The sequence below is a fragment of the Carlito syrichta genome, unplaced genomic scaffold, assembly GCF_000164805.1.
Source record: "Carlito syrichta isolate Samal-C Ts95f unplaced genomic scaffold, Tarsius_syrichta-2.0.1 Scaffold82277, whole genome shotgun sequence".
NCBI lineage: Eukaryota > Metazoa > Chordata > Mammalia > Primates > Tarsiidae > Carlito > Carlito syrichta.
The window spans coordinates 216,440-238,991 of NW_007026373.1; the positions used below are offsets into that span (position 1 = coordinate 216,440).

The window sequence follows — 22,552 nt, forward strand, 5'->3', positions numbered from 1 at the left end:
GATCAGGCAATCCACTCATCTCAGCCTCCCAAGGCGCGGGATTACAGGCTGAGCCACCGAGCCCAGCCTATTTATTTATTTTTGACATGGAGTCTCACTCTGTTGCCCAGACTGGAGTGCAGTGGCCGCTCCCAGCTTTTTATGTATACAGGTCTGTACTTGTATTGGAAAATAGTGGTTTAGGTTTTAAGTGGCCTGATTAGAAGGAAGGGACTAATAGATTTGTCCTACTGGCTTAGACACTTATAACTTGTCATTGTATAAGAATAAGTGTATATTGCCTAGGTGTAGTGGCTCATTCCTGTAATCCCAGTGCTTTGTGAGGTTGATGTGCAAGAATGACTTGAGGCCAGGAGTTTGAGACCAGCCTGGGCAACACAGCAATACTCTGTCCTTATTTAAAAAAAAAAAAAAAAAAATTAGCCAGATAAGGTGGTGCACACCTGTAGTCCTAGCTACTCGAGAGGTTGAGGCCGGAGGATTGCTTGAGCCCAAGATTTCAAAGTTACAATAAGCCATGATCATGCCACTGTACTCCAGCATGGATGACAGAGCAAGACCCTGACTCTTAAAAAAAAAAAAGGTATACATTAAATATGATGATTTTCTTTGATATTCTGATAATATTTTCTAGGATTAAAATTTGTTTGACAACTCTTGGAGTCCCCAAGATCATTGATTGATTTGTTATAGATAATGATTATCAGAAGGCTAAGTGGTATAATGTTGATATTGTGAAGAGTTTCTTAAAATCCTTATTTTTACCTAACATTCTTTTAATCCAGGTGCAGTAAACTGTGGCCAGTGGACCAAATCCAGTCCACTGCTTGTTTTTGTAAATAAAATTTTGTTGGAACACAACCATATCTGTTTTACATATTGTCAGTGGCAGCTTTTATACTTCAGTGGCAGAGTTGAGTGGTTGTGACAGACTGTTTGGCCTACAAAAATTAAAATTTTTTTAGTACTTTCCAGAAGTTTACTGACCCCAGTTCTAGTGCAGTTACATTTCTCTAACTTCTTACTTTTGGGTCCCTGCTAGTTTTTTCCCCCCAGTGGTAGCTTTAGTCTATTTATAGCCTGTGAGTATTAATAAGTAATTTGTTTATTTAGTGGGTTTTCCCTGACTGGTCTTAATTTGGAGATTTCTGAAAGTTGGGATGTTACATTTTTTTTTTTTCTCTCCATAACAGTTATGGCTGATTGTCCTCACACAATTGGTGTTGAATTTGGTACAAGAATAATTGAAGTTAGTGGCCAAAAAATCAAACTGCAGATTTGGGATACAGCAGGACAGGAGCGGTTTAGGGCTGTTACACGAAGCTACTACAGAGGAGCTGCAGGAGCTCTTATGGTCTATGATATCACTAGGTAAGAGATTCATAATTTTTCCACCTTTATACTTGGGAAAATAAATATGCTTTGGGTCATTGAAAAAATTGACTTAAGAATTCGTTAGCTTGTAATTGTGTGACTGTAAATGAACTTATTTGGAATTCATGGTTTCTTTTCTGAGTTGCTGTGTAAAACTTAATATAACACATTGGTTTTCTTAAAGCTGGTATGGTGGAAGAAAAATTTAGAGAGATGTTGGGTTAAGCTAAGAGAAGAATATAGTTGTGAAAAGCAGCGTCAGTTGAATTATTTGAGGATAAATAACTTTTTTTTAATACAGAACTTTTTCTTTTTACTTCACTAGAAATAAAGCAAGTCTTGGGGAATTACTTTGTTTAGTCTCTAGTGTAAAGCTTGCATTCTCTTAGACTAAGGCCAAAGAATTGAGTAGTTTTGCTAATCTCTCATGGAAGATTGTAAAAAGGTTTATGCTTGCATCTGAAGATGTCTTAGTATTTAATTGTTCATTTACTTAAATTCTTTTTTGTTCTGAAATGAATTGAGGTGATTTCAAGTACTTCATGCAGTAGCTTTAAATTTATTTCAACATGGCTATTACTAGAAATTCAAAACACTTGATATAAAGTAACAAAATGGTACTGTATATAAAGGTTTGACTTTGGAAAACATGGAAAACTGTGCTACTTCATCAGACACTGTGCTGTTTGTTCAGTGTAAGCTAGAAAATGAACTGGATAACCTTTCATATTGATGTAAAGCACCAGTGAAAAGCAGTATGACATTCCCTTTTGGGGGTAAGAGATGAGTCAGTAGAATCAAGTGATAATTAGACTTTAAAGCGTATTTTCTTAGGGGAAGTGCTTTATATTGTTCTCTTGAAGCATCACAATGCACATTAGCATTAGGACCCTGAGAATAAACAAATTCTTTGCTGTATAACTTTGCTTAATTTGGTATTTTGTAAGCTTATTTTATTGAGGAACACACTTTGGGAAATGCTGCCTTAGAATAAAGATAGTGGCTGATTATAATTACAGTACTTAAAGGTTCAGTAGATTCTAGAATTTGGTGGTCTCAGGGCAAAACATAGTGAAACAAGTCTTAATGCTTTTCAATATAACCAGGCAATCAGGAAAATGATCAGTACCTAGTATTATGGGAATGAACCTAGCCATCTATGCAGAACTATATCATTTTTGTGAGGAATGCATTTCTGAAGACATCACATAATTATAAAATTAATTATTAATAAAATTCATTAATAAAATTTAAATATGGTGATGTATGCTAAGAATGTATTTGTTTTTACTGTTAAATGTACATTTTAAGCATAGTAAATACTTTTGGTCAAATTCAAGTCATCAAGGCCAGGTGCAGTGTGGCTCATACCTATAATCCCAGCACTTTGGAAGGCCGAGGCAGGAGGATCATTTGAGGCCAGGAATTCGAGACCAGTGAGCAACATAGCAAGACCTCATCTCTACAAAAAATTTAAAAAGTTAGCCTGGTGTGGTGACATGTGCCTATGTCTTTGCCACTCAAGAGACTAAGGTAGGAGGGTTGCTTGAGTCTTGAGTTCAAAACTGCAGTGAGTGATGATTGTGTCACTGCATTCCATCCTGGGCAGTTGATTGAGACCCTATCTTAAAAAAAAAGGCACTTCAGCAGGAAACAACCAAAATGTCCATCAACTGATGAACGGGTAAACACTATGCGATATATGTGTACAATGGAATGTTATTCAGCTATAAAAAAGAAAAGAAATACTGATCCATGCTACAACATGGATGAACTTTGAAAACATTGTGCTAAAAGAAAGAAGCCAGAAACAAAAAACATACACTGTATGATTCCATATATGAAATATCCAAAATAGGCAAATTTATAGAGACAGAAAGTGGATTGCCAGGGAATAGGGAGTAACTTCTAAGTGGTTAGTGGGTACAGGGTTTCTCTTTGGGATGATGAAAATGTTCTAGAACTAGATGATGGTAAACAGTGCACAACTTCTGAAAACAACTAAATTACATTAAAACCGGGCATGGTGACTCATGCCTATAATCCTAGCACTTGAGGAGGTGGAAGTAAAAGGATTGCCTGAGCCCAGGGGTTTGAGACCAGCCTGGGCAACTTGGTGAGACCTATTCTTTTTTTTTTTTAGATTTGGAGTCTTACTCTTTCACCCAGACTGAAGTGCAGTGGCCGCTCCAGGCCATCGCAGCCTCGACCTGCTGGGCTCCGGCGATCCTTCCGTCTCAGCCTTCCAAGTAGCTGAAACTACAGGCGTGCGCGACCATGCCCGGCTAATTTTTTTATTTATTGTAGAGATGAGGTCTCGCCAAGTTGCCCAGGCGGGTCTCGAACCCGCAGGTTCAGGCAGTTCACTCACCTTGGCCTCCCAAAGCGCAGGATTACAGGCTGAATCACCAAGCCCTGAACCACCGAGCCCAGCCTACATTAACCTGTTGTTACAGATGCCTTTCTAAATTGACAGCTTTCATGACAGTTGTTTTTGCCATATTGATTTGATAAATCTAGGAGTATTTTAGTACTTTTTTTAAGACTAGTGATACTTACAGATTTAAAATTATAGGGACAGTGAATTTTAAATTAATAATATAACAATTACCAGAATCATTGAAGTTACGGTACATGTAAATAATATGATTTACATGATCTTGATACTATAGTAGTTAGGATGTTTACTCTCCCTGACAGCTTTAAAATTTTAAAATTCATCAAAATGATTATAAATGTGTGGACTGACTTAAGGTTTTTGCATATAAAATAAACCATACCTGTTGTATAAAATCATGGTATACCACTAAAACAGATAATTGAACAGTGATAAGGCTTGCGCTTTTAAAAAATGATATTTGCCGGGCTCGGTGGCTCAACCTGTAATCCCGCGCCTTGGGATGCTGAGGTGAGTGAATTGCCTGAGCCCATGGGTTCGAGACCCGCCTGGGCAACTTGGTGAGACCTCATCTCTACAATAAATAAAACAACTAGCTGGGCGTGGTAGCGCACGCCTGTAGTTCCAGCTACTTGAAAGGCTGAGGCAGAAGGATCGCCGGAGCCCAGCAGGTCAAGGCTGCGGTGGCCGGGTGATGGAGTGAGACTCCAACTCAAAAAACAAACAACAAACAAATAAACAAAAAATGATATTTGATTATTGTTTACCTAGAAAATTCTAAAACATTGGGGAGAAAGGTGCTATTTTGGTAGATTTGACTCCTTTTTTGCATTTAAGTGGTGGTTTATGCATAATATCTAGCATGAAAAAGAGTCTGAGCAAGAAGTTCTTTTCCATTCTCATTGGGAAAGGATTATATATTTTATGTATTCTATGAACATTGGCAGTGAGATTGTGGGAGGTATATTCATAGAGCTAAAGTAGAAATACTTGGAAGGCCTGTGGTATGTGTAAAAGGGTTCCAAGCCTGAGTTTGACTTCATTTAGCTCTTCTGTTTCCTCACATGTTAAATGAGTAAGGTGGATTAAAGCTCTATGAGTTTATAAATCAGAAATGTTTTTAACTGCAGAATTGTATTATCTTGACTCCTTTGATAAATTCTACTCTGTATAGTATTGTAAATTATTTGAGTTTGTTTGCCATCTTAGAGTCTACTTGGTTTGTGCAAATGAGCCCATGAGTTTTAAACTTTTGCTTGGAGAAAGTTGAGAGATAGGACAGCCTTAATCCCAAAATAATTTAGCTGCCTGGAAAATAAGAGTACAAAGGATAAACTTTTTCTCATATCTGGAGACTTGAATTTCCAGTCAAATGTATTAAAGGCCTTTTTAAAGCCCATTTTTATGCTGTTGTATTTAGCTTGCTCTTTAAATTATTATTAAGGGCTGGGTGTGGTGGTTCATGTCTGTAATACCAGCACTTTGGGAGGCAGAGTTGAGGATTGCCTGAGCACAGGGGTTTAAGACCAGCCTGGGCAATTTGGCAAGACCTCATCCTTACAAATAAAAAAATTAGCTAGGTGTGGTGGTACGTGCCTATAGTTCCAGCTAGTTGGAAGACAGGTGGAAGGATTGCCTGAGACTCAGCGGGTTGAGGCTGCAGTAGTCATGAGTGTGCCACGGCACTCTAACCTGGGCTGTACACTGAGACTCTGACTCAAAAAAAAATAAAGATATAAAATAAATTATTAAGGAAACATGAATTGTGTGTCAGCTTATAATAGTGTGACTATCTTGATTTCTAATTGAAATTAAAATATAAAGACATGCAAAAAATGTTTTTCATTGACTATCATTGGTTAGGCATTTTGGTACTACTTTGTCTTGTGTTTGACAAAACACGACGATATAAAAATAATGAACGATATGAAAATAATGTTAGTTTTGCCTTCATGTTGAAAATTCTGAGTTCAGAGTTTTCTTTCACTTTTCTGTGTTGTTTCTTGCTTGCCTCTTGGTCTGTTGTGGTATGTTTTTGTTTTTGTTTTTGTTTTGGAGTTGGTGTCTGACTGTTGCCCAGGCTGGAGTACAATGGCACACTCATGGCCACTGCAGCCTTCACCTGCTGGGCTCAGGTGATCCTTCCACCTCAGCCTTCCAAGTAGCTAGAACCACAGGCCCACGTTTCCATGCCCAGCTAATTTTTTGCTTTATTGTAGAGATGAGGTCTTGCCAAGTTGCCCAGGCTGGTCTCGAACCCCTGAGCTCAGGGAATCCTTTCACCTCAGCCTCCCAAAGTGCTGGGATCACAGGCTTGAGCTATGGTGCCCAGCCTTATGGTATGCTTTTTTTTTTTTTTTTTTGAGTTGGTGTCTCACTCTGTCGCCCAGACTGGAGTGGCTTCTGGCCACTGCAGCCTTGACCTGCTGGGCTCCGGTGATCCTTCTGCCTCAGCCTTCCAAGTAGCTGGAACTATAGGCGCGTGCTACTGTGCCTGGCTAATTTTTTGATTTTTACTGTAGAGATGAGGTCTCACCAAGTTGCCCAGGCGGATCTCGAACCCACGGGCTCAGGCAATCCACTCACCTCAGCCTCCCAAAGCACAGGATTACAGGCTGAGCCACCGAGCCCGGCTGGTATGCTTTTTAATGTAAACAATTTACTCCTGACATGTAATTAGCAAAGTTTTTGGATATTGAATTATTTGTTTTAAAATTACGAGTTTGGCTAGTTTTTTGGTGTGATTGTATTTCACAAATGTTCTTCAGAGTAACTGTCTAGTTAAAGCAAAATGTCCTTTGGGGTCTGCTAAAGTATTTATTTTCGATATTTGTTAAAGTTTCTTTTCTGTAACTATGTGACAGTCACAGATTTAAACTTTAATTTTTGCAGAAGAAGTACGTATAACCACTTAAGCAGCTGGTTGACAGATGCAAGGAATCTCACCAATCCAAATACTGTAAGTTAAATGTTATCTTATTATACAGAAAAATTAAGATTTAAGCTAATCCAAAAGGGAAAGCCATTTACTCGTGAGATTTTTGTATTTGAATACTAAGAATGAGATAATCTTTATTTTTATTCTTCAATTAATTGAAAATTTTCAGTTCTGGTTGTCCAAGGTTTTGCATTTTATTATACTTAGTTTTTTTGTTCATGTTTGTGGTTTAAAAAAAGTTATGAATACAGTGGTGGTGATCTCATATCAAATAGAGCGTATGAAGTTTGGAATTAGAATTTTAAAAGGGACCTGTATCCATTTCATAAAGTGTTAACATTTGAGAAAATTGGGCATAGTGTACAAGAAGTATTACTTCTTACAAATGCATGTGAATTTATAATTATTTCAGAAAAAATTTCAATTAGAGAAGGAAGAAGATTAAATAGAAAAATTTCAATTAAAAATAAAAGGATTCTGCATGCTTTAAGACATTATCTTCTTAACCAGACTGAGTAGATATTTATTGAGATTTTAAAGGTCAGCTACATACTAGACTCTGCAGTATACAAAGACAAATGTGGGTCTTAGTACCCAAGAGATTATAGTCTAGCAGGGAGAGGACCAGCAGGTATGCAGATAACCATGTTGCAAAGCAGATTGCAGTATGATCAGAAATAGGGTGGTTGATGCAGTACTGGGGGAGCCCAGGTGATCAGTGCCATGTGGAGAGCAACCAGCTTTACAGAGGAATGGTGTTTGAGCTGGTCCTTGAGGGGTAGGGTTTCGGTAGATGTTGTTGAGGGTACTCCAGGAAAGGCACAGAGCTGTGACTGACTGAGTTTCTCAAGAAGCAAGGCCTGTGTCACACTACGCTTTATACCCCCACCACCTGGCAGAGGCTTGCTTCAGTAAATATATAATCTCAGTGTAAGATTAGCTTTTATCAGGGAAGAACAGTTTAATCATATTGAGAGTCAGGTAACATCATTTGCCTGTTATGCTGGAGACTCTGCCTGAAATTTTCATTTCCATTATCACATAAAGCCCACTGTAGGTGTCCATAGCAGTTTTACTTGCAAAAGCCAAAAACTGGAAGCAACTCAGCTATTTCGCAACCTGACTGACGAATGGTTAAAGGGTTTGGTACATCCTTACAGTGGAATACTGCTGAACCATACTTGGGAATGAATTACTGATATGTGCAACAACTTGAGATGAGTCTCAAGGGTGTTGTGCTGAGTAAAAAGCACCAGGTTCAAAAGGTTACATACTGTATGATTTTTACAAAACATTCTCAAAATGACAAAATATCAGAGATGGAGAATACATTAGTGGTTGCCAGAGGTGATAGCAGTGGAGGGTGGGAGTGCTTAACTATAGAGAGGGCAGCACATAGTAGCTTCTTTTTAGCGATGGGACTGTTCTGTGTCCTGATTATGATTACACATATCTGTACATGGGATAAAAGTTTATAGAACTGCATGCACATACGTGAAACCATGTAAACACTGTGAAATCTGAATAAGGGCTGTAGACTGTACAGTTTCCTGGTTTTTAAAAGTACACTAGTTATGTGAGTCGCTACCGTTGGGGAAGCTTGGTGAAGGATACACAGCACTTCAATGTTATTTTTTGTAAGTGTCTGTGACTCTATAGTTATTTCAGGTAAAATGTTAAAAAACAAAACTTATTTTAGAGAATCCATGGAGGAATTTAATTAAAACATTAATCATGTCCTTCCTGCCTCATTCATGCCCTTTGAAATCTAACCAGATCTTTGAAAGAGAAAAAAATTCTCTTAAGATCCAGCTTACATGCTATATTTTCTATAATGTTGGCTTTGATTTCTGTGTAGAAGTTGTGTATTTTTCTCGTTTTGTTGCTAGTATATTTTGTACCTCTGTGTAATTAGCGTGCAACTTTATGGATCCCCTTTCAGGGAGATAGGAAGCCTTGTTTGGAAATTCATAGGGAGGGGAGGCAGTGTTTCCTGTTTGGAGTACCTGTTTTGTTTTGTTTTATTTTATTTTATTTTATTTTATTTTTTGAGTAGGAGTCTCACTCTGTCACTCAGGCTGGAATGCAGTAGCACGTTCATGGCCACTGCAGCCTTGACCTTCTGGTCTCAGGCGATCCTTCTTCCTCAGCCTTCCAAGTAGCTGGAACGACTTGGGAAAATTAGCCATCACACCTGGCTAATTTTTCTTGATTTATTGTAGCAATGAGGTCTCACAAAAGTTGCCCAGGCTGGTCTTGAACCCATGGGCTCAGGCAGTCCTTTCACTTCGGCCTCCCAAAGTGCTAGGATTATAGGCGTGAGCCACCGCGCCCACCTGTTTTTTAATGGCCCAGTGCTAGGCCATTGTGACTACCAGACTTGATTTTTTATCATCTGATTTCCTTAAATGTCATTATTTTATTCTTTAAATGACTAGTGTGCTATATATGAAAATTTCCTTCCTTTTACAGTGGGTACTTGTCCACACTAATGGAAGAACGTTCACTTTTGTGCTACTTAACTGACCTCACACAAGGTTACATTCAGATTTAAATGGTTATTTAGTTTATTGGACATAATTTTTTGAAAATGGAAAAGCCAGGAGCTTAATTTCACATGAAAAAAAGTTAATAGTGGAAATAACCTTTTAAAGTATCTATATCTGGATTGCCATATCTGTTTGGAAGGGGAAAGGAGGGAGAGATTTTACTAGTGGGTGTCAGATAAGCTTACATATATACGGAGACAGTTTGTCCATAACCCCCTCACTTCCACCTCCCCAATTAAAGGCCAGAGCCCTTTGGTATTTCCCAAGGCTAAGTAGTTTTTTCTTATAACTGCAGAGCTGCGTTTAACTTTGGCCTAACTTTACCTGTATAAGTGATTTCCAAGTGCATATGTGTGTGTGATATTTTGCCTTGGATTTGAACTTGCTGTGTATGTGTACCCTTACCAGTTACTATAAATTTAGCCCTGCCTGATGATAGTATGAGGTAGGCCAGTATTTGTCTGAAGGTCACAGTTAGAATTTTCTACCTGGATTCTAATGTCCTCCTACCACTGACTCACTAAATGACCTTTGGCAAGTCCCTTTGCCTTATTTGAGCTTTAATTTTCTTATGTATTGCCTGAAGGAGTTGAGCTAGTAGTTTTTTGTTTTGTTTGTTTGAGTTGGAGTCTCACTGTGTCTCACAGACTGGAGTGCAGTGGCACGCTCCCAGTCACCGCAGCCTCAATCTGCTGGTCTCCAGCGATCTTTCCGCCTCAGCCTTTCAAGTAGCCAGAACTACAGAGCTAGTGGTTTAAAAAAAAAAAAAAAAAAGAATTTTTAAGGGTCTCGAAACCTTTTGAAAATCTGATAGAAGCTGTGAATCTTTTTCCCCCAGGAAAGTCCATGTTTACAGTATTTTGTGCTTAATTTCAGAGCATTCACAGTTGTCCTGGATCTTGTCCATGAACTCTTAGTAATCTTACTCCAGATAAATCATAATCTTTGGACTAGACCAGGTGTCAATAAAGTATAACCTGTGGGTAAACATTTGGCCCCATAGCCTGTTTCTTAATGACTTGCGAACTAAGAATAATTTTTCTTTTTTTTTTGAGTTGGAATCTCACTCTGTCGCCCAGACTGGAGTACAGTGGCTGCTTCTGGCCACTGCAGCCTGGACCTGCTGGGCTCCGGTGATCCTTCCGCCTCAGCCTTCCGAGTAGCCGGAATTACAGGCATGCACTACCATAACCGGCTGATTTTTTTATTTATTGTAGAGATGAGGTCTTGCCAAGTTGCCCAGGCAGGTCTTGAACCCGCGGCCTCAGGCAATACACCACCTCAGGCTCCCAAAGCACGGGATAACAGGCTGAGCCACCAAGCTCGGCTGTTTTTCATTTTTTTTTAAGGGTTGTTTAAAAACAACAAAAACAGACAGCAAGGAAGAATATGTAACAGAAACCATATGAGGCCCACAAACCTGAAAAATATACTGTCTGCTCTTTATAGGAAGTTTATCAACCCCTGTAATAGATGATTGCCAAGATCCTTCTTAGTACTAATGACTTTATGAATCCATATCCTGTCTGGTGGGTAATTGCTATGCTTGGTTTTCTTTTGAGCCTTAGATTTTTTTTCTATCAAGATTTTTGGATTTTAGAATTTGTATGTTTTGTTTAAATGACTGCTTTGGTTTTAAGATATTTTTCTTTTGATTACAAATTAGGTAATAATTCTCATAGGAAACAAAGCAGATTTGGAGGCACAGCGAGATGTCACATATGAAGAAGCCAAACAGTTTGCTGAAGAAAATGGTGGGTTTTTTTTTTAAGACTTGATGTTCATACTTGGGAGAATTTCTAAGGAAAGGTGGGAGTTTGATACTGCAGATTATTTGACAATTCTTTTTAATGCAGACTGCTCAAAAAAATCTCAAACATGAGGAAGTAACAAAATATGTTTCTAATTCTATGAGATTTTTATTGGGAGCAGTACAGTTATTTAATGACAAATATAAAGATGTTTTCCATCTCAGACATACATACTTTTTCATAAAATGCTATGGTAGTAGTACTGAAAGGTGATGGGAAACTTTTATTCAGATGATAATAAGGAAGTGCCCTTGTGAATTAGTTTGAAATGTCCTAATTATAATCTGCATTTTATTTTTAGGCTTATTGTTCCTTGAAGCAAGTGCAAAAACGTAAGTATGGCTAAAATAAATCATTTCAATTTATTAAGTTACTCAAAGTAGAACCATATGTATGAAAAGTGTGTAATGTATACAAGGAGGGACCCAGAAAAATTCACAATTACCTTTTGGAGGGTGGGCCCCTTGTAGTACCCAGAATTTGTTCCTCGGGATCAAATGGTCAACTAAAGTTTTTGTCTGAAAGATTTGAGAAGGTTGCATAACAATTTGTGGAAGAACATCCCAAGTTGTGGCAAACGTGTAGCTGGTTCTTACACCATGGCAGTACATCTACTCATACTGTGCTGGTGTTGAGCAGTTTTTAACCAAAAACGGCATGACCCCCGTACCCTACCCTGTTCACCTGATCTTGCCTCAAGTGACTTTTTTTGGTTTTCCCTGGATGAAAAGTCTTCAAAGGGAAATGTTTTGCCAGTGTGGAAGAGGTAAGACAAAAAAGGACAGAAGCACTAAAAGTTATCAAAAAGATTTGAGCAATAGAAAAAGCATCTCGATAGGTGTATTGCATCAAAGGGAGAGTACTTCAAAGGTGACTGAAGTTTAAACATGTAAGAATAAATACACAGTTTTTAATAAATACCGGGGTTTTTTGGGGTCCTTCCTTATATAAGTATGTAAAGCTTATGGCAGGAAGAATAGCGAGTGAACATCCCTTTAATTTTTCACATTTCAAAATAATATGAATTTTTATAACTTAAAAAATATTGTACCTTGAGTATGCTCATTGGTAACCCAGGTTGATAAGTGAAACTGTTTACATTTCCAAAGTGTTTGACTTTTCCCAGTTTGGGAAAAGAAGCAGACAGAAGCTTGGACTGCATGTTCTTCACATACTTAAGATCACGCTAAAAAGTATGGTTTAGGGAGATGTCGGTTGTCTACTCAGAAGCATAATGGACATTTTCTTACTGTTCTTTCATGCCCAGTATTAGAACCCTATAGTATTCCCATTATAGTTCTTCATTTATTAATCCAGTAATTCCTTGTAATTGTGAGAAGAGGCTAACCAATTTTTGTTTCGCCTCAGCTGTGCTGTTAGTCCAAAGAAAAGTGAACATGGCTAATTACACATAACTATGTCACATCACATGATAAAAACAGCACAATTCATGTTTGAGTAATCGGCCCATACACATCTTGAAATCCTTTTCAGCATATTTGGAGAGATTTTATTTCTGTTTGGAGAAATCGAAAAGAGCTTCTGTTTCCCAGAAATAGCCTATTTCAACTGTCAACTTCTGTATTAACATACAACATTTTAATGATTAGAACATATATAGTCATCCAAATAGGATTTTTAGAAAAGGCTCTTAATACCATGTATGTGTGTGTGTATACATATGCTTTCCATAGAAAATGTTTTTCCATGTTGTTCTCTTAGCTCAGTCTTCTGGTAATCTCTTATTAGATGACAGTGGCTAAGTTGAAGACATCATGGCAGTTGACTAAAGGTTAGCAAAAGGTCAGTGTATAATGTCTTAACTTTTGTAGAAAGCTGTGGTTCTTGAATAAAGTTGCTAATTGTCTCTTAGGGGAGAGAATGTAGAAGATGCCTTCCTTGAGGCTGCCAAGAAAATCTATCAGAACATTCAGGATGGAAGCCTGGATCTGAATGCTGCCGAGTCTGGTGTACAACACAAACCTTCAGCCCCTCAGGGAGGCCGACTAACCAGTGAACCCCAACCCCAGAGAGAAGGCTGTGGCTGCTAGTGATCTCTTTGCCGTGGCCCCTCATTTGACCTTTCACCTCTGTCTGTTGGAAGCAGTACTTTTGACTGCCTCATTGTCTTCTGTACATCTTACTGGGTTTAATTAAAAAAAAAAACAAAACTCTGTTGTAAAAACAGTTTAACACAGTACTAAACTGCTAAACAACTAGATGTAATCAGGTTATCAAAGGCAAGTAGAGTAATAAATCTCTCCTGCATGGTAAATCTAGACTTTTTTTTCCCCTTGTCCTCGTGATAGGTATGTCACGAATATATGATTTAAACTGAGCACTGATGCTGGACTTCATGATTTTTACCCTCCCTCTTTGGCAAGGCTTTTGTCTCACTGTACGGTTTAATTTGATGGTATTTTAAGCCTTTCTCCCCATCTTTAACTGTTCAAGTATGTCTGTTGTAACCAATAAGTTTATTGCTGTGAAATGACTTCTGATGGTAGAAAAGGGGTTCTGTTACTGCTTATGTTTTTTCTTTTTGTTGGGTAAATTCCCTGTTGTGTGGATGGCATTTTTCTTGACGAGATTTGCTTCTGTCTTAGCCTTACACAGGGAAAGTATCCATTTATCTTTTCTCTTGTGCTTAATTAATAGCTTTATCCTTTTTTTTTACACCACTTTATCCTTTTCTCTTTAACAGAAAGTAAATATGTATAAAATTTGAAGGAATCAAACTAACAATACATTCTGTGTATATTATTTTAATGAAGAAAATAAATTGATTACTGGCATTGGAACAGTATAAAATACCAGTTTGTACAGTATGACCTATATGTGACCATGTTACTCCCTTCCATTTCACACAAGGAAATAGACACAACTGCAGTTCACAAGTCGTACTGGCTCCACCCCTTGGTGCTGGCAGTGTTTGGGACATTATGCTGGAAAGAGCTCCTAGAGTCAGAGGATTAACACTAGCAGATTCTGTTCCATCTTTGCACTGTGGCTTACCTGCTGATTTTCTTAACTGTTCTTGTGCAATTGACAATGTGCTAACCTGCTTTTCTCTTTTAGTAAACGTTCTGCATTACAGGCTGCATTCTTGCCTTACTGTATAGAAAAAGAAAAAAGGCTGGGTTTATTATTGCACATTTTAAGCTTTTATACCTTATCTTCTTGAAATGGTCAGATTCTGAACTGGACAGCCAGAACCGCGGTCTGCTGTTAAGGGATTTTAAATTGTGCATTTTTAACACTACGTGAAACGATTTAAGAGTATCCCTTGTGTTCGTAGTATGAGGGGCTATTTTATGTCATGTTGGCATAAGTTGTTTTGTAAAAGGGAAAGTGTTTCTAAAGGCAAGTGCTTGTGCTGATGCAAAGTAAGTTATTACTTTGCACTAGGTGGTCTGGCCACTGAAATAATACTGTATAGCACGAAAAACAATCTTCTTTAGACAACAGACATATGTTCTACTAAGTTCTTCTGTTGGTTGATTTTTAACTGAGTTTATGGTTCAGTGGCTGGGAATTGAGAAGTTATTTGAAGTAGGATAGGTAAGCCTCAGCATCTTACATAAAATGCACTAAACTGTTGTGTTTAAAATACACATTTTAAATCCCTCTTTACAGACACTAACGTAAAAGTACATCTTTCTGGGTTGTAAACATGTGGGTAGTACCAGAGTATTGTATAGTCAATGTTAAATAAAAGCCAAAACTGGAATGTGCAGAAAATAGGATTTGGTTAATTTGTGCACTCATCTTTATTTTTGTCTTTGTTTAACTTTTTTTAAAAAATAAGATTTCTGGAGTAGACTGGTATATGTTAAAGACTTACAGTGATCCATTTTGCTTACACTGTTGCATCACAAGGAATTCACCCAGGGACCATGACCTGCTGGTGTGTGTGTATATTTACAAAACAAAACAAAACAAACCATCCATTGGGATATAAGGTAGCAATCACAAACGAAAGACTGCGGCTTGTTTAGGTGCAATACCCTGATTCCCAAAGTTAGTTACAGTGGGTCTTATTGTTTTTGTGACAGAAGGATTTATTCAGACTGCTGTACTCTTCATTTGATGTAACAAAATGCTATTAATCTAAATATTTGTAAATAAAGTACCTGTATCTAGATTAAATTAAAATTGGTTGCATTATTTTCTGAACTATAATAGGGTTTATTTTCTTCGGGTGAAAATTATTTGACATAAGTTGTCAGTTTTTAATTGCAGAACTGTCCTTATTCATTGTATAAAGAAGTCGACATGTAGCATTATAAAACCATATCCATAGGGAATCAAGCTACAGTTTTATCTTTGTGTTTGCATCACCCTTCAAATGTTTTGTCAGCCTTTTCCAGTGTTAAGATCAGCACATTTGGTGACTGATAGTGTTCTCCTTTGACTGTACTTGGAGCCAGATTCTATTATTTGCATGTGTTATCCCCTATAATAAACTTGGGTGCTCAGAAATAGAGAAGCAAATTGTCATATTGTAATATCTGTGTGCCAGACGTTAGGCAGTACACTTTGGGAAGAATGTGAAATCCTTTTAATTTTTAATCCATGAGAGCTCACTGCTTGTACGGGTCACCTGCTTCCCTAGGTTACTCGTTGCCCTTGCACCTATGAGGAGGCCCTCTGATTAGTAATTGGTACTTGGAACTATTTATGCATTAGACATTCCAGTACAATGTTCAAGTATTATTTTCATGGATAATAAAGTGTTTGATGCAGTAACCTTGATTTTTTTTTTTTTTTTTTGTGGTGTATACATACTAGTTAGAGGTAGTAAAATTTCTTTGGAGTTTTGAAGCCAGGTGTTTGGCTTTAAACATTGCCTCCCTTCTCTAATTCCCCAAGACCATAATTTTTGAGAACCTTTTTGCACATACGTCCACTCCTTTAAGGGTGATTTAAACAGGAGACAAAACTAAATAATTACCATCCATTATGTTTGTGTGGGAATACATAGAGGGTTCATGTGGCAACTTAAAAGGTTTTTTGCCCTTGTTGAACACAGGTCCAGAAAATTGTGTCCCCTGAAGGATGTTAATAATTGTGAATAGGCCAGGCCTTTAAGCATTTTGCTGACATTTGGGAAAGTGAAACAAAAGAGAATGTAAATACAGAAAACAAATTTTGTTTTGGAAGATTTCTTCTAGAACTTACTATGAATTAATAAATTGTGGGCTAGAAACCTCAGTGGTGAAGGATTCCTGCACTGTGCTATACTGTATTGTAACACGATATAATGCTTGTTGGGCTCAAAAGCTATCTAGTGGCCTGGAAAAGAGTTATTGGGAATATTTTAAAACCATATCTATTATATATTTACTCCCTTAGGAATAACTCTGCAATTGTGACAGTAGTTGATACTGTTTTTATTTTTTATTTTTTTTGAGTTGGAGTTTCACTCTGTTGTCCAGACTGGAGTGCAATGGCATGCTCCTGGCCACCACAGCCTCGACTTGCTGGACTCTGGCGATCCTTCCGCCTCAGCCTTCCAAATAGCTGGAACTACAGGCGTGTGCTACCAACGCCCGGCTAATTTTTTGATTTATTGTAGAGATGAGGTCTCGCCAAGTTGCCCAGGCGGGTCTTAAACCCGTGGACTCAAGCAATCCACTCACCTCAGCCTCCCGAAGCGCGGGATTACAGGCTGAGCCACTGAGCCTGGCTGGATACTGTTTTTAAAATAATGAAGTTGAGCTGTTATAGTAGTTCTGAACATAATTGGAGTTTATTATTGGGTCATATTCTCCAAAGCAGTTTTCCTAATTTTCAACCAAAGAATGTTTTGGGGTAAGGAAATGCATCTGAAGTGTGTTCGTTTTATAATAGATATTTTCCAAATGATGAAATATATTAATTGATATGTGTGGCATACTTTAGCCTCCAGGTAACAGTTCGAAAACCACCTAAAAGATTATTTTCTTGGAATTAAAAGTTCAAAAACCACCTAAAAGATTATTTTCTTGGAATTAAGGTAAAAATGTGATGGCTTGACCATAGATTGGATTGTGAAATGTAAAGTCAGAGATGACAACAGACCCACAATGATTGTATCTTTTATTTTCATATGAAAAATAAATTTTAAGCAGAATTCAAAAATAACTCGATACTATATAAATAAAGAGGGGTTTAAGTACATTCTTTTTCTTTGTAACAGGACTTACCAGTTTAGAGTCAAATAATACAGTACAAGTCAGCAGTGGTTTTATAAAAACAAAACATTCCAAAGATAAAACCTCAGCCACCTAGGACTCGGTTTCAACTGTATACAACTATTCCCATGTGTATAAGTGATTTGCAAAAACCTCAGCATTGATGGTACAAGCAAAATGCAGTAGAGTTTCAGGCTCTCAATTCACTGGATCTTGATAAAAACCAACGCGTTCTAATTATGAAGTGAGTGAGGTAGTAGAGAAGGTATTCTCAGATATCTTTATACAAGACAGTATTCTGCATGTGGCCAAACCATTCTTTCCCTATAGAAGACAAAAGATGAATTACATTCATGAAATTAAATCAGTGGAACTAAGAGACAGCATGATGGCTAATAGCCATTAAGAAAGCATTTTAAAGCATTAAAACTTTTTTGGGTGGGGGAAGTCTCTTTCACCCAGACTGGAGTGCATTGGCACCATCATGGCTTACCACAGCCTTGATCTCCTGGGCTCGGGGGATCCTTCCTCCTCAGCCTCCTTAGTAGCTGGGACTACAGGTGCATGCCACCACACCTGGCAAACTTTTTGGTTGTTGCCCAGGCTGGTCTTGAACTTCTGGGTTCAAGTGATCCTCCTGCCTTGGCCTCCCAAAGCACTGGGATTACAGGCATGAGCCATCATGCCCTGCCTAAAAGGTTATTTTTCTTAAGACTGCTAGAATTCAAGGTCTTCCAATAAAAAGTGTTAGTTAAAAGGTCTCTAACATGTACCTATGAGCAGGAAGCTGGGAATGGTGTCAGTGTCTGTAATTCTCTAGTTGTGCTGATGGACCTTGTTGAACTTGGAAGGAACTCTGAAAAGAAGGGAGATAAAATGTCATGCTCAGAAGTCAGCCCCCCAACTTTAACTTAGTTCAGGCTTCTATTCCACGTAGGCCTGGATTACAACCCCAGACTCGCAATTTTGCCAATCTCGCCCCTGACCATTACACATTGCCTTTAAAACTCCTGAATTCTGGCTGCCACCTTGAGCTGATGATTGAACGTAGCTCCTAACCCCTATGCACTCTTCTCTCACAACTCTGGACTGCCTTACGCCAAGGCCTGCCCAGTGCCTCTCACAATCCTTAAACCCTGCCCATGATGATTGTGGCCTTTACTGGACTTGGGTCCCACTACAGAAGGTGTTAAGGTAATCATATTCCAATCTTGGCTCTGCTGCTAATCAACTGTGTGACCTAGGTAAGCAACTTGTCCACCCTGGGCATATTAAAGAGGCAGTTGTCCTTGAATGTTCCTTGTGGTTCAACCATGACGATATACTGCTCTGTAAAGATAGATCAACCCCCAAGTCTTTTGCTATGTCCTTGACCGAGTCATTTTTCATTGTATATAGTTTTTTAGCTGTATAAAGGGATAATTCCAACCTGCCAGGATGTAAAAATTAAATGAGATGATACATGTACAGTTTAGTATGTGCATGCAGTAGGCACTCAAAAATGGAAGCTATTATCTGCCTCTGACAGTATAGTTCATGTTCCTCCTAAATGATTAGTAACCTTATAAATCTAACATAAGAAACCTTTGTGAAATTCAGAGTTTTTGTAAGTTAAGAAGTCAGCATTCAAACTGTCTGAATGCAAGTGACAAGATACAGGGAGATAGACTAAACAAGGACTCAAATTGGTCTCACAGGAGAAACGAAGGAAATCCAGGAGTGGAGGACGTTCGTAGTAGAATTACTTCCTGCCAGGTGTCCAACCTCCAGTTCTAGTCTATGTCCTCAGCCATCAGCTTACCCTTTTTCCACAGCTACCCGCTGATTCCAGTTTTTCCAGAAAAAAAGTCTTTGCTAAGACAAGTTTTCCAGAGAGTTGGAGTGGCGTATTCATACCCTGAGTCTCCGCTAGACTATACACTCCGAAGCTTTCAAGTACTTTCCATGCAGTAGATGAGACCCTTTGTTAAGAGCTTCCGCTTACCCGGCTTTGTCCAGGTTGAGAGTCCTCCGCAAGGGAAGACTCCAGCTGAGACAGACTGGGGGACGACGTTGAGTCTACAGAGGTGCTGGTGACCAGTTCCCCTAAAGCATCCACTTGTCGCCTCAAACTATGTAAAGTGCCCTCTGTCTGCTGCTTTCCTTTAATTAACACTTCTGCTTGCTTGGACATAGAGTGTCGAAGTTGGGCCTGAAAGTGTCACAATGAAATTTAGAGTTTTACACAGGAGAAATGAACCAGAACTACTGCTCAGTTTCCTCACATTGAATATTTGACAGGCAAATCTGATGAACGTAAAGAGTGGCTGCTGAAATGCACTTCTCTGTATTCTTATTCTAAGCCTTAGTTTCGTGTCTGCATCTCACTCAACCCCAGACTGTTCTCTGGCTCTCGCCTCTGCTGTGGTCTTCACATGAACCCCTCCAGATCTACACTGTTCTGTTCAATGGGACTTGATGCAACGATGGGAATGTCTATGTCGAGCTGTTAATATAGTAGCCACTAGGTGTGGCTATTGAGCACTTGAAATGTGGCAACTGAAGAACTGAATTTTTTACTTGATTATAATTAGTTAAAATGTAAATAGCCACATGTACCTGGAGACTTGCTGGATGTCACCAGGCTCCATTCAGTACTCAGCGCTGTACTCTGTCATCCCATGCCATCTCACAGCTATTCCCCAAAGATGCTCCCTCCCACCTGCACTGGGAACTCCCAAGTCTCCAGGTCAACACTGATCCCTAAACCCTCGACGCCTGTTTTCAGCCGCCTACAGATAAGCACCCTTCCCTGAATTTCTCACAGGCCTTGGATCTCAACATGTTCTGAGCCAAACGATTTCTCTGATGCTAAGCCTCCTTCTCCAACACTCCTGATGTCTCTCACACCCACTGGCCTGTGATATCCTTATAGTTTATCACTGTGCCTCCATTTCCTGTCCCAAACACACAGGTTCTGTGAGTTTTAGTTGAGGTAAAGCAGCTGACACAGGTTAAAGAACACTGGACTCAACACAAGAATTTGTGGTTTTGACACTGACTGCGTTTACTGTGTGATGCGACTCCCTGAGTTTCAGCCGCGCCTCTGTAAGACTACTGGCAGCTGCAACGGCATGAAGTGAGAGCAGCGAGCAGATGCGAGCATTTCCCCCACTCTCCCCAGTGTGCCCGCTATCTCATACTGGTTTTTTGTATGGTTTGTTTCAAAGGACAACCTTGAGGCGATCTTCCCGGTGACGCAGTTTCTCCCGGAGGGCTTCTCCACGCCAGTGCTCATCCTTTTCCAAAGGGAACAGGGAGACATCATGAGTCACCAGATACTGCAACTGGGAGCCAACCAGCCTTTACCCACTCCTATACTAGCACCCTCAAATCTGTTTGTTTCTGAGACAAGTGCTTTACACTCGCCGGGGTGTAATGGTGTGAACATAACTCACTGTAACCCGGCTCAAGTGATCCTCCCACTTCAGCCTCCCTGGTAGGTAGGATTACACAAGCATGTGCCACCATGCCTGGATAATTGTTTTTTTGTATAGACAGTGTCTCACTATGTTGCCTCGGCTGGTCTAAAAGTCCAGGTCTCAAGCGTTCCTCCTCGGCCTCCCAAAGTGCTGAAGTTACAGGTGTGGGCCAACCAGCCTGGCCACCCCAAATCTGTTTTTCAGCTTAGCTGGGGGAGGTGGGCTATCCTATGAAGCCCAGAGAATAGCAGGATAAACCTTACCATTATGTGAACTTGGGAAAAGTTCAGTTTCTCTTCAAAAGGTCTCTCATTCGTGGTGAATGGAAAGTTCTCTTTCAAGCTTTCCAACTCTCCTTCTAGGTTTTCATTTCTTTCCAATATAGCTTCTAGATCTGCTGGCAATTCTGGAACAAACTGATTGAGATTCTTCAGACTGGTTCTGATTTCATCTTTCACCTCAGATTTAAGTGCCCTCATTGCATCGCTGATTTCCATTTGTCTTCTCTCCAAATCCTTTTGGTTTGCCATCTGAAGAGTGAGTCAGAGTCAAATACCATTGTATAAAATGAAGGACTTACGTGGAATTGAGCTGTATCATGTATCTAAAGATCTAAAGTATCAACTACTACTATGGTGACTACAACTGCAAAAACTTGTTATTTTTCAAATATTCAAGAATCGACAAACTACCAAATAAATGGTTTTATTGGCATTTTGGTTTGGAGCAACTTCCATTTAGAAAAGCATGTGCAGGCCAGGCAAGTGGCTCATGCCTATAACCCCAGCACTTTTGGAGGCTGAGACAGAGGCCTGCTTGAACCCAGGAGTTCAAGACCAGCTTGGGCAACATAGCGAGCCTTCATTTCTACAAAAAAAAAAAAAATCAAAAAATTAGCTGGGCGCAGTGGCACACACCTGTAGTCCCAGCTACTTGGGAGGCTGACATGGGAGGATCGCCTGAGCCCAGGAGTTCAAGGCTTCAGTGAGCCAGGAACACACCAATGCTCTCCAACCTGAGTAGCAGAGTGAGATCTTGTCTCAAAAAAAGAAACAAAGAAAAGCATGTGCATAAGATACCTTGAATGTGAATTATTCTACAGAAGTCAATCTCTTTGGAGCTAGACTCCAATCTCATTTCCTGTAAACATTACCGGGACAACTTAGAGCAAGTCAGCTAACTTCTGATTCTCCGCTACCTCATTAATACATGGAGATAAATGCCTCCTGCTCAGAAATGTGAGAATTTCTACGAAGCACCACAGTGGTACCCACTCTGCAACTATAGTAATTAAACCTCAAATGAGAAAAGGGTCATTTACTGAAACAAGTCCTAAGTGATCTGGATTATAAATGCTATTGCTGGAAGAGGCCTCAGAGATGGTCTGGCCCGATGCTTTCATTTTACAAGTGATGCATCTGGTGGCTCAGGCAGTCTTGAGGTTTCCTAAAGTGTTACCGCCTGGGTTTGATGGCCGAGACTGCTCTGTGGCTCTCCCCATAAAGAGCTTAGTGAAGACATGACAGTCACACCTACTGCTAACCGCCCTACCAAGTGTGCAGAGGCATCCAGAATCACGAAAGGCTTGTGGTCCTGACATCACTTTTTTTTTTTTTTTTTTTTTTTTTTTTTTTTTTTCGAGTTGGAGTCTCACTCTGTCGCCCAGACTGGAGTGCAGTGGCCGCTCCCGGCCACCGCAGCCTCGACCTGCTGGGCTCCGGTGATCCTTCCGCCTCAGCCTTCCGAGTAGCCGGAATTACAGGCATGTGCTACCACGCCCGGCTGATTTTTTGATTTATTGTAGAGATGAGGTCTCGCTGCCCAGCGGGTCTCGAACCCGCGGAC

The 22,552-nt window shown here is 39.4% G+C and overlaps 2 protein-coding genes across 4 annotated transcripts in view; one reads left to right on the forward strand and one right to left on the reverse strand.

Moving 5' to 3' along the window:
- Positions 1-15,556, forward strand: part of RAB14 (RAB14, member RAS oncogene family) — a 31,293-nt gene extending 15,737 nt beyond the window's left edge. Inside the window, exons 4-8 of one of the 3 annotated variants that reach the window (XM_021711251.1) lie at positions 1,194-1,371; positions 6,668-6,731; positions 10,926-11,013; positions 11,372-11,402; positions 12,944-15,225. In XM_021711251.1, the coding sequence (XP_021566926.1) occupies positions 1,194-1,371; positions 6,668-6,731; positions 10,926-11,013; positions 11,372-11,402; positions 12,944-13,121 (539 nt within the window). In that variant the 3' untranslated portion in view covers positions 13,122-15,225. Of the gene's footprint in view, positions 1-1,193; positions 1,372-6,664; positions 6,732-10,925; positions 11,014-11,371; positions 11,403-12,943 lie in introns of all 3 variants that reach the window. The other 2 variants (XM_021711252.1, XM_008055707.2) reach the window with 2 other exon arrangements.
- A 1,929-nt stretch (positions 15,557-17,485) lies between these two features.
- The window catches only part of CNTRL (centriolin), a 90,104-nt gene continuing 85,037 nt past the window's right edge, over positions 17,486-22,552 (reverse strand). The window contains exons 40-44 of the mRNA XM_021711246.1: positions 20,971-21,237; positions 20,462-20,524; positions 19,231-19,437; positions 18,020-18,102; positions 17,486-17,570 (exon numbers count right to left, since the gene is read on the reverse strand). Of these exons, the coding sequence (XP_021566921.1) occupies positions 18,046-18,102; positions 19,231-19,437; positions 20,462-20,524; positions 20,971-21,237 (594 nt within the window). The 3' untranslated portion in view covers positions 17,486-17,570; positions 18,020-18,045. The remainder of the gene's footprint in view (positions 17,571-18,019; positions 18,103-19,230; positions 19,438-20,461; positions 20,525-20,970; positions 21,238-22,552) is intronic.